This window comes from Arachis hypogaea, chromosome 1, assembly GCF_003086295.3.
Source record: "Arachis hypogaea cultivar Tifrunner chromosome 1, arahy.Tifrunner.gnm2.J5K5, whole genome shotgun sequence".
Classification (NCBI taxonomy): Eukaryota; Viridiplantae; Streptophyta; class Magnoliopsida; order Fabales; family Fabaceae; genus Arachis; species Arachis hypogaea.
Genome location: NC_092036.1, coordinates 7,578,668 through 7,591,608, shown reverse-complemented (window position 1 = coordinate 7,591,608; position 12,941 = coordinate 7,578,668). Strand labels below are relative to the sequence as shown.

General features: G+C 33.3%; 1 protein-coding gene across 1 annotated transcript; it reads left to right on the top strand.

Annotated features, from left to right (window-relative positions):
• Window positions 1-1,032: 1,032 nt before the first annotated feature.
• LOC140178688 (uncharacterized) lies at window positions 1,033-2,052 on the top strand. Its single transcript, XM_072215917.1, has 2 exons — window positions 1,033-1,329; window positions 1,438-2,052. Exons 1-2 carry the CDS (start codon window positions 1,033-1,035, stop codon window positions 2,050-2,052), a joined length of 912 nt encoding a protein of 303 aa, XP_072072018.1.
• Window positions 2,053-12,941: the final 10,889 nt, after the last annotated feature.

The following is a 12,941-nucleotide window of genomic DNA, read 5'->3' as shown; positions in this document are numbered from 1 at the left end:
TGCATCTTGTCTCTTCCATTATTGATAATCTGGATTTACTACAGTATCTGTTCCATCATTCGATTGCACAAACTGTGGGAGAATTCCTCTTCCTGTGACGTGGCTCAGCATATGTTTCCCTTCTATTGTTGAGATTGCTTGATCCTTCCATTGCAGGAAATTGTCCTCATCCAGTTTTATCGATATAGGAGTTGCTATGAATCTTTGCGCCATTGTTGAATGAGCAGTGAAGCTTGGAGGCTCTGATACCATGAAAGATACCAGGCCTCAGAAGAGAAGTTCTGAGAAAAAAGAGTAGAGAGAAAGAAGCTAAGAAAGTGTGAAATTGCATTCGACTAAGCAACTACATTACAACATGTGAGGAATTATAATTTATATGTACATAGCTAGCTAACTAACATTGACTTGACTCATACACTAAGCTACCTAACTATAACAAACTATAGACTTGACTAAAAATTACTGCTGAGTTAACTAGGGCACACACTAGCCAACTTTAACAAAAAAATAAAATTAACAGAATTAATTACAAAAAAAAAACTACTGAAACAAAACTGACTGAGATAACTTGCTGCCTTATAACTCTTAACAAGGCTCTTGCTTAAAAAAAATACAGACATATAACAATCTTGCAATCTCTCATACCTACTCGCTAAAAGGTTTTAGTGACTTCAATTCATCTATATTGTCCATCACTAAATCTATTGGACCAATCATCTTCATTGGCCCAACACAAGCAAAATCAGGCCCAACCAGATTAAATCATCTTTACATCTCCCCACCTCTCTTTCTTCTAGAAGTAGTGACTCATCATACAAAATCTTTCCATTAGAATAAGAATCTTTTGTGATATTTACAAGTTTTGTTAGGGTTATGGTAAGGTGTACAGAATTCTCTTTGTATATATATCTATGATTCTGAAGAATGAATACACATAACAAAATTTATAATACACAGTTTATTAATCTTTATTTCTCTGCCCATTGTCTTAGTATGGTATCAGAGCTTTTAGAGCTCTGCTGATATCCAACTATGGTGAAAACCACCAACCCAAATACTCAGTCTTCTTCATCATCCTCAATTTCGATGGCTACACCCATACAGAGTCTTTCTCAAGATTTTTCTTCTCCATATTATATACATCCTAGTGAAAGTCCTACATCTGTTCTTGTATCTCCAGTACTCACAGGAAACAATTATCATTCTTGGAGTAGAGCCTTTTCCATGGCTGTCATATCCAAAAATAAATCTGGGTTTCTTACTGGAAGCTTACCTTCTCCATCCTCTGATGATCCTCAGTTTTCACTATGGGAGCGTTGCAACAACTTGGTGCTCTCATGGCTTTACCATTCCCTTTCTCCATCTATCACCAATAGTGTGATTTATCTCTCTACTCCTTCTGCTGTCTGGGATGATCTCCGTGAGCGTTTCTCTTAGACAGACTTGCTGCGCATTGCTGAACTTCAGGAGGAGGTATATGCCCTAAAACAAGGAACGCAATCTGTCACTGATTTCTACACTTCTTTAAAGATTTTGTGGGAAGAGCTTGAAAATTCCAGACCTCTTCCTTCTTGTTCTTGTCCAGCCAAGAACCACCGCACTCAAGATTTTGTCATTCGCTTTTTGAAGGGACTTGATGAGCGTTTTTCTGTTGTTCGCTCCCAATTGCTCCTCTTAGATCCGCTACCTCCTGTCAACAGAATTTTTGCCATGGTAATTCAACATGAGCGGCAACTCCAGGCTTTATTTGGCATTCTGGAAGAGCCAAGGATCCTCGCCGCCGCCGCAGAAAATTGCCGTTCTTCTTCTGGGCGAGGTCGCTCCTTTAGTTCTGGAATAGGGCGCAGCTCCTCTTTCTCTTCCAAGATGTGCACCTACTGTGGAAGGACGGGTCACACCGTGGAAGTTTGTTATAGCAAACATGGGTATCCACCCGGCCACCCTCGCCACCCGGGACGGCCACTATTCAACAACCGGACCTTTGTCTCAACTTCTAATTGTGCCGTCACATTCTCCAAGTTCTGCCTCTCATGCCCTGGTGCAGCAAGATAGGGCAGCTTCAAGGGCTTCTTCAGAATTGGTTTTGGGCTTAACTCCTGCCCAGCACAACACCTTATTGGCTTTTTTGAAACGGGCTGAGGTTCATTGTTCAGAAAACAGGGATGAAAAAGCTCCTATTTCATCTCAAACTGGGCTTCTTCCTAGCCCAAGTTTGGGTACTCATTGCTTTTGTTCATCTTATACTTTTTCAGTTTTAAATAATGTTACATCTCAATCATATTTTTCTGGTGCTTGGATAATTGATTCGGGTGCTACTGATCATATTGTTTCTAATTTGTCACATTTTATTTCATATTCAGAAATTAAGCAAATTATTGTTCATATGCCAAATGGTTCTCAAGTTGTTGCCCGTTATAAAGGGATTATTAAATTTTCATCATCTTTAATCCTTTATGACGTTCTTTTTTTGCCCCAATTTCACTTCAATTTAATTTCAATTTCTAAACTCACTTCTATGCTGTCTTGTGAACTCACTTTTTTCCAATTCTTTTGTATTTTTCAGGAATCGAACAACTTGAAGATGATTGGTTTGTGTAGATTAAGAGAAGGATTGTATGTTCTAGAAAAAGTGTTTGGTTCCAACAACAAAGTTTTCTCTCCATCACACTCAATAAACTCCACACATTCTAACCCTCTTACCTCTTCCAACTTATGGCATTACCGTTTAGGACATCTTTCTGGACAACGCCTTAATATTTTACATAAACAATATCCTTTTATTTCTTTACACCATGATATTGCTTGTGATGTATGTCATTTTTCTAAGCAAAGAAAACTCTCTTTTTCACTTAGTTCAAATAGAGCAAGTCAAAGTTTTGAATTGTTACATTTGGATATTTAGGGGCCTTTTCGTAGAAATTCTGTTCACCATCACAAATATTTTTTGACCATTGTTGATGATTTTAGTCGTTTTACTTGGATTATTCTATTAACATCAAAAAGTGAAATACATCAACACGTTAAAAATTTTGTTAATTTGGTGGATACTCAATTTAATTCCAAGGTTAAAATTATTCGTTCTGATAATGGTCCTGAATTTCTTTTGCATGATTTTTATTCCTCAAAAGGCATTATACATCAACGAAGTTGTGTTGAAACACCTCAATAAAACGGGAGAGTTGAACGAAAACATCAACATATTTTAAATGTTGCCCGTGCTCTTCTATTTCAATCAAATATTCCTCTTAATTTTTGGTCTTATGCCATTAACCATGCGGTTTATTTGATAAATAGAGTGCCATCATCAATTCTTAAATTCAAAACTCCCTTTGAGGTTTTGTTTAATAAATCACCTAACTTTAATGACTTGAGAGTTTTTGGTTGCTTGTGTTATGTTTCTACTTTGACAAATAATCGTTCTAAATTTGATCCTAGAGCACACAAAGCAATTTTTCTCGGTTATCAACATGGTTTTAAAGGATATATTGTTTATGTTTTAAATGAGAAAAAATTTTTAGTGTCCAGAAATGTAGTTTTTTATGAACTTATTTTTCCTCTTGTCAAAAATAGCTCATCATCCGCAGAATCCATTAGTCCTCACACACTTTCTAAGCCCATTCTTTCTTCTGATCCATCACACAATAATCAACCTTCATTGCCCATTAACTCAAACCCAGTGCATCTTGACCCACTCATTTCCACTACTGCCTCCTCCACTTCACCTAATGACCCGTTACCAATTTTTTTCCCTTTCCCCTTTCGTGACCTTACCTCACCTTCCCATGGCATCCAATCATCCTTCCTTGAAAACACACCTTCCGTGATGACCCCCCAACCCTCATCTCCTACAAATGATCTTCAAGTTTCTTCTTCTCCCATGCATGATCCTCAGTCTTCTTCATCTCTTTCTCCCCAACCCATATCTTCTATCCCCTCATCACCTATAATCACACCCTCGCCTAATCCACCACCTCGCCGTAGCCAGCGCCTTCCTCGGCCTCCGATCCACTTGTCAGATTATGTTTGTAATTCTTCTCTTACTTCTCAACCCTCTACATCCTCAAGTTGTCGGTATCCACTCTCTTCTATTTTTTCAATTTCTTCACTATCTTTTGCTCACAAAACTTACATTTTGTCACTACATTCTGAACATGAACCAAAAACCTTTCGGGAGGCTAATCAGGTTTCTCATTGGCGCCTTGCCATGAAAGAAGAGCTTGCTGCGTTGGAATTAAACAAAACTTGGTCTCTTATTGAGTGTCCCCCAAAGGTGAAACCCATAGGTTGTCGATGGGTGTATAAAATCAAACGTCGTCCAGATGGCTCAATTGAAAGATACAAAGCACGTTTGGTGGCCAAAAGTTTCACACAGACTGAAGGGGTCGATTTTTTGGAGACATTTTCACCGGTTGTCAAACCAGCCACTGTCCGCATAGTTTTGGCTTTAGCTTCTATTAAACAATGGCCAATTCAGCAACTAGACGTCAATAATGCCTTCCTCCATGGAGATTTATCTGAATTGGTACACATGGAGCTGCCACCGGGCCTCTCTTCTAGTCTTCCAAATCAACGTTGCCGTCTCCACAAATCCTTGTATGGGTTGCGCCAGTCTAGTCGAATGTGGTATGAAAAACTTTCCATTCTTCTTCTCTCTTGCGGATATCAACAGACTGTTTTCGATTATAGTCTATTCATTAAGATTGTGGGCAGAGAAATATGTATCTTGTTAATATATGTTGATGATATTGTGGTTACTGGAAATTCCATTTCTGAGATTACAACCATTAAGCGGACCTTAGACTCTCATTTTAAGATTAAGGATCTCGGGACTTTAAAATATTTTTTGGGTATTGAGGTGGCTCACTCTGGTAAAGGAATTGCACTTTCACAGCATAAATACTGCTTAGATCTTTTGATTGATTCTGGTCTTTTGGGAGCTAAACCTATTAGTGTTCCCATGGATAGTGCAACTAAACTTTTTCAAGATGACAGTCCTCTTCTTCCAGATCCCTTTGTTTATCGTCGCTTAGTTGGTCGCTTGATTTATTTAACCACTACTCGCCCGGATATTACTTATGCAACTCAGCAGCTTAGTCAATTTTTAGCTACACCAACTCAAGCTCATTACAAAGCAGCTGTCCGTGTCCTTCGGTATCTTAAGACTAGTCTTGGCAGGGGGCTTTTCTTTCCTCGGAGTTCTAATCTCCAAATTTGTGGCTTTAGTGATTCAGATTGGGCCGGTTGCTCGGATACACGTAGATCTTTAACTGGCTATTGTTTCTTCTTGGGAGATTCTTTAGTATCATGGAAGACTAAAAAACAAACCACTGTAGCCCGTTCTTCTACCGAGGCTGAGTATCGTGCTCTTGCTAGTACCACCTGCGAGCTCTTATGGATTCTCAATTTGCTGAAGTTCCTTAATGTTCCTTGTGCTCGTCCTCCTCTTTTGTTTTGTGACAATCAGAGTGCTTTACATATTGCGGCGAATCCAGTTTTTCATGAGCGCACTAAACACTTGGAAGTAGACTGTCATTTGGTTCGTCAAAAGGCTCAAGTTGGGGTAATGAAGCTACTTCCTGTTCCTTCTTCCGGTCAACTTGCAGACATCTTCACAAAGCCTCTTTCTACTCAACTTTTTCACATCAATTTGTCCAAGCTGGGGATTCTTGACATATACCATCCTCCAGCTTGCGGGGGCATATTGGACCAATCATCTTCATTGACCCAACACAAGCAAAATCAGGCCCAACCAGATTAAATCATCTTTACATCTCCCCACCTCTCTTTCTTCTAGAAGTAGTGACTCATCATACAAAATCTTTCCGTTAGAATAAGAATCTTTTGTGATATTTACAAGTTTTGTTAAGGTTATGATAAGGTGTACATAATTCTCTTTGTATATATATCTATGATTCTGAAGAATAAATACACACAACAAAATTCATAATACACAGTTTATTAATCTTTATTTCTCTGTTCATTGTCTTAGTAAAATCCAAACTTTCTCTAAGCTTCCTTTATACATTGTCCCTCCTTAATTGACTCAGAATCCCTTGTCTTACATATAATATATATAACTTATTTCCCTAATTTAACCTTTATATATAATACACATGGATTAAAAATATTAATACAATTCTTTTTAAATACTTTATCATTAATTGCCAATATATAGGGATATACATGAAAGTAAACACATGAATTAGGGAAATAATTAAATTCAAGCGCTTTATTAATATATGCTTGCATGGTGATGCTTAATTAAGTCTCGTCGGAGTCATAATTTTTGAGTTAGTTAGGACATTAAAGCCGGAATGCGTAACTATGTTTATGTGTGGAGATTTTAGTGAAAATAATACATGTCAGCTTTAAAAGTCAATAAAGAAAATGGTGTGCATACTGAGCCCTACAAATTGAATTGGAGGTCAACATTTCAAATAGTAATATTTATATTCTATATCTCTGTTTTGTTTTTTTATTTTTATTTTTATTTTTTTGTTGTTTACCTACTTTTGTTGGCAATGACTATGAAGATTTGACTTGCGACCTAATTATAAAGTATAAGGATAAAATAATTTTTTAAAATGAGGAAATTGGATAAAGGGTCAAGTTGCATGTCACCTTCTTCATCATGAATTTCAAGTACAAAAGGAATGATAAATCTAAAATGACTAATGCGATTCCAAATTTACAGGAATGATAAATATATATAGTGATGATGTATATCTACTAGTATCTCATGTTTGTGGAACAAAAAATTGAGAAAATTTGAGTACAGTGGCTGATCCACCAGAAAAATTTAAGAGTAGGGATAAAAATATAATGAAATTTAGGTATAAATATATATTTTTTATTTTTTATGATACCTAATAAATTAAGAATTAATCTGTCAGTGGACTTGCGTTCCATTTAAGAATTTGCAATTAATCAATAAATTATTATATATACGAGACGGAATTTGAATTTCTAACACTTATTTAAATGAACAACTAAATTGATCGTTCAACTAACTTAAATTGATTTAGATATATTTAAAATTTTAAATTAAAACTATCTATACAAATTGATAAAAATTAAAAATATACACACAATCACTTATTATAATATTTTAAATAATAAAAAATAATTTATAATATATTTTTTTTAATTTTTAACATGACTAAATATTATTTCTCTCTCTATATATATATATATATATATATATATATATATATATATATATATATATATATATATATATATATATATATTATGTTCTTAAACAATTACTTTACTTTTCATTGTCACATATTCAATATGTGAAGTTTATTTATTATGGTCTTTACGATTTAAATAAAATTTTTAACCAAAATAATTACTAATAATAAAGATTATTTTAATAATAAATATTAATATAGTATATTAATATATAGATAATATATTTTCTTATCTTAAATAATGTATATTAATATATAGATAATATATTTTTTTATCTTAAATAATTTTTTGCAAAAACTAATAATTTAAGTTGTATTTAATTAGAAAGCTAACTTTTGATTTAGTTATCGACTAATAAATTAATACAATAAAATTAATTATCACTATTTTTTGAGTTTATTTATTTATTTTTAATTTTTATACTAGATCAAATTTAATAATATAATTATTATATGTTAAATTTAATAAAATATTTTTTAATATAAAACACAAAAAATTATTTATATTTTATTTTAAAAACAAATATAATATAATAAAGGACAATACATACATCTATATAAATATTAGTATTTTTTTTTTTAGAAACTTGTGGGGATACATGCCCTCTTCATTGCATGTAGGTCTGTTTCTGCTTGAATAAATATTTAATACAGTAGTCTCTATCATTTTTTCGAAAAACAAGGTGATTTTTGTCTAAAAAATGGATATTTTGGCTCTTAACAAAATTATTTTGAAACAATATGATTTCATTATTAAAAAATTTATTAAATAGTAACAAAATTAATTTTGTAAAAGTATTATTTGTAATTTATGGGGTTTTAAATTTTTTATAAATTATTAATAAATTTATTTTTAACACCAATGATATAGTTAGGTAGAGAATGACTCGCAAAAAAAAATTACGATACGAATTGAAACTTAAAAAAAAATAAATAAATAGCATCGCATAAGAAATGATAGAAGAAAATTGTGATATTAATAATGTTGTTATTGGTGTTAATGGCAGTAGAAGAGATAATAATAATGACATACAAAATATGATTACACAATTAAAGTATTAAAAGTGGAAGTAATAATAATAATAAAAAATATAAGTAACTAACAACTTTTTTGAATAATGTATGAACAATGTGACTTAATAAGATTAAAAAAATAAATAATAATAATAAAGTGGAAGTAATAATAATGATAAGAAAGATGATGATAGTAATTATAAATAAAAATTTCAAAATATTAATTTTTATTCAACAGAGATATTTAATTTTATTGTTCTAAAATAATTTTGTTTAAAATCAAAATATCATCTTTATTATCTTATTCTTTAAAAAAATAAATAAAGACCGAATTGAGTATTTACTCAACAAATTTTGTAGTATAGTGTAAATGTTCACAAATGGCACATATAAATCTGGTATGAATACACTTTTTTTTACACGGAATTACTTTTATTTATTTATTTATTTATTTATTTATTTATTTATTTATTCGCTTTTTCAGAAAGGAAGTTGAGTAATGCAAATTGTGGCAGAAGATCTTTAGAAAGTGTTTAAGTTTAACAATATTTAATAATGGGATTTATTTTAATGATATTTTATGTATTTTTATTGGCTCACCATAAAAATTCTTTTTTTTTTTTCTTTTTAGATTTAGGCTCAACGGGTTACAAGGTTAGAATTTTGGCATGGAGTTTTTTTTTTTCTTTTTATGCTAAGAAAAGATTATTGACTATTGCTGTTGGTGTAATTGTTTTACACGGTCTATGGGGTCCTAATGATGAAACAAATTAAAAGAATAAAATTCTTATTGTTATCGTCATTTTTAGAGTGATTATTGTATTGTAATTTTATACAAAAAATTATTTTGTACATCAAATTTAAAATCAAACGCACTAATAAAAAATACCACCCTCTTTTTCTGATTGTGCCTCTAGTCAATTTTTTTCTCTTCTGTGTACTTCATCCTCCTCATTTCAGCACCCTTCATTATTCTCTTCTTAGCGCTTATGATTTTCTTCTCGTCAAAAGTGAGTTACTCTCATCAATCATTTATCAATTTAATTTCATTCTCTCTCTGTTGATTTGTTTTATTTTTTATTTTTACTCTAAGATTTTGATTTTTCAATCGTGAAGTTTGTAGTTAGAATTAGAAAAATTTGTTGTTCTTTCAAGTAAAATTCAGAATCTAATGAAATCATGAAGCTCTAATGTTAAGGTTTGTGTTTTACCTAATTTTTTTTTACTAAAAATAGGGAGACTCGAACCTACAATTTTTAAGTCAGTAGTTAATAATTTTATAGGATTAATGGATTGAAAAACTCATTTGTAATAATGCCGATTTAATTTCAGTCACTATTCATAATGTTTGAGACTTTCATACAAAAGTTTTTTTAACTAAATAAAAAGTTTATATTTATGTGGATAATGTTATCTAGATTATTTCTTTATCAATAATAGGTTTACCATTGTAATTATTTTTTAGTGAGAGTACATAAAAAAAAAGTACATAGTATATATAAAGTGTAATAACTCAACAAATATTTTCAAAGGGAGATTTTTCATTCTCTCCAACAATGAGAAGAACCTATCTCTCTCCCTCTCTTAATCCCTTCTGATTCATCAAACCATCAACATCACAGCTTGAACAGCTTAGGGCATGAGATTTTCTTCATGGTGCGGTGAGCGTGGAGAGCAACCAAGCTGTGAATCAAAAAAAAGTTGTGAACTGAGATCAATCCAATTTTGCTATTCTCTTTCTATCCCTAATTTTTCTTTCGACATTTTCTTTCCCCCATTCTTACCTCTTCCTTCAAACTCATCCAATAGAGTTTGATGAGAGGCTATTTCACAAGATTCTTTCTTGGTGAACATAGCTGTTCCGATCAACGAGTTGGAAGGAAGAAGATCTGAATCTCCATTACTCTGTGATTCATTGATTTCTCAAAATGGCAAACATGGCAAACAGATCCTCCCATTGCAGAGGTCGTGGAGCTACATTGGCTTGCTCTCATTGCAACAAGCAAGGCTACACAGAAGATGTATGCTATAAGAAACATGGGTACTCCTCCCACTTCTACCAATGGCAGCAACATAACACCACCATAAATCACGTGATCACTGAGGGGCATGATGATATACTCAGTGACAAACAATTCCAGCTCAATTGTCTCCAAGAGAACATTGGAATATCAAGATCTGGATTCACTCCAGAGCAAAGATTTGCCTTGTTAGAGTTGATCAAAGACAAAAGTGTGCAGTAACAACCTCATAATGCAAATCAAATTTTGACTAATTCCATTCACACTTCCACTCCAGGTAAAACCATTGCATTACATTTTAATGCGAGAATTATGAGCATTATCACTCCAAAATCTGCACTATGGGTCATTGATTCCGGTCATGTGACTTTTGACTTAAAAGATTTTGCAAGTTTTCAAAATATTGATCCAATCAATGTGATATTGCCAAATGGAACCAAAACTGTTAGCACCATCATTGGCACAATCACATTCTCTAAAAATTTTTTCTCAAAAATGTTTTATACATTCCTTCTTTTGATTTTAAATTGATATCTGTGTCAAAGTTAACCTCAAACTTACATTGTCAATTGTTAATCAATGATAAGTGTTGTGAGATACAAGATAGATCCACATCAAAAATGATTGGCATTGTTGAGTGTATAGGAGGGTTATATACAATGAGTAGAGAACCAGAATTCTCTCATTTTCCCCCTCTTCCAACAAAGCAAGCTTCATTGGCGGTAACTACTACTACTACTCATCCCACCACACCTTCACACAGTGAGCACAACAACATTTGGCATCTTAGATTAGGACACATACCCATGCATAAATTGATTTTTCTGAAGAAGTATTATCCTTTTATAGATAGTATTGCTTCAAAATTTCCTTGTGATTCATGTCATTTTGCAAAACAAAAGAAATTATCTTTTAATCTTAGTACAACTAAAATAAAAGATTGTTTTGATTTAGTTCATATGGATATCTGGGGTCCTATTTCTGTCTCTTCCAATGAAGGACATAGGTATTTTTTTACTGTGGTGGATGGTAAGAGCAAATTCACTTGGATTTTTTTTATGAAAACCAAATCTGAAGCATCACAATTGGTTATTAATTTTGTGAATTTTGTCAGAGTACATTTTGAAAAACAAGTTAAGTGTATAAGGACCGACAATGGACCAGAATTCACTCTAAAATCCTTTTTTGCATCAACTGGAATTTTACACCAAACTTCTTGTGTAGAAACACTAGAGCAAAACGGGATTGTAGAGAGAAAACACCAGCATATTTTAGGTGTTGCTAGAGCACTGCTATTTCAATCAGGAATTCCACATTGTTTTTGGCAATACGCAGTTGCTCACGCCATTCACCTAATTAATAGGCTGCCCAGCACTAACCTGAATAATGCTAGTCCTTATAAGCTTTTGTATGGCAACTTACCTGACCTTTCATATTTAAGAGTATTTGGTTCTCTTGCATATGCCTCCACATTAACAAATTCAAAAACAAAATTAGACCCAAGAGCCAGAAAAACAGCTTTTCTTGGTTTTAAATTAGGAACAAAGGGTTTTCGACTTATTGATTTAAAATCAAAGGAAATTTTCATATCCAGAAATGTAATTTTTTATGAAACTCATTTTCATTTTTACATTCCACTAGCACTGACATTTCTGTAGTGCCCATTCGTACTCCACAATGCATTGATCTTTTTCAATATGATACACCATCCACACATCATTTGCAATCACCCACACATACCACACTCATAGATTCAAATGAACATTTCTCAAGCTCAATGCACTCACTAATTTCCTCACACACTATTGCACCCATTACCACACCACACACTAATAATGCACCTGCATCACAACACTCTGACATCACACATGACTGCATTACTAGAAAGTCTGAAAGAGTCAAGAAACCGCCTGCTTATTTGAAGGACTATCATTGTATGACAACCCACACAGCTCACTCTAGCAATGTTTCCAACTCTAACTCTTTATATCCTATCTCACAACACTTGTCATATGATAAACTAACCCCGAAATATAAGTCACTTTCTCTAGCCATCACCTCAAATCAAGAACCTAGCACTTATGAGGAAGCGGCTGCACATGAATGTTGGAGAAAGGCAATACAAGATAAATTGACAGCTCTAGATCAGAACAGAACTTGGTGTCTCACTGAACTCCCAAAAGACAAGAAGGCTGTGAGTTGCAAATGGGTTTTTCGGGTAAAATTCAATCCCGATGGCACCATAGAAAGGCACAAAGCGAGGCTAGTTGCAAAAGGATTCACTCAAGTGCAAGGAGTAGATTATGGTGATACTTTTAGTCCGGTTGTCAAAATGACTACCCTACGAGTAATGTTAGCATTAGCAGCGGCAAAGAAATGGCATTTGAAACAGCTGGATGTCAACACTGCCTTCCTTCATGGAGATTTGGACAAAGAAGTTTATATGAAGATACCACCCGGTTTGGCTATGTCACAACCAGGTTTGGTTTGTAAATTGCAAAAATCTCTATATGGACTTAAGCAAGCAAGCAGGCAATGGAACATTAAGCTCACTCAGACTCTTGTGGATGCTGGTTATAAGCAGTTTTTTTATGATCGTTCACTCTTCATTAAGAAACAATCTCAAAGCTTCACTGCCATTCTAGTATATGTTGATGACTTGGTTTTAACCGGGAATGACATTAGTGAAATCAATTCCATCAAGCAAGAT

What these genes read in the sequence shown, in the direction of transcription:
- LOC140178688 (XM_072215917.1), top strand. Translation starts at nt 1,033, where the DNA reads ATGGTGAAAACCACCAACCCAAATACTCAGTCTTCTTCATCATCCTCA. An exon ending in GGGAGCGTTGCAACAACTTG is followed by an intron (nt 1,330 to 1,437) that starts GTGCTCTCATGG and finishes CGTTTCTCTTAG; the next exon opens with ACAGACTTGCTGCGCATTGC.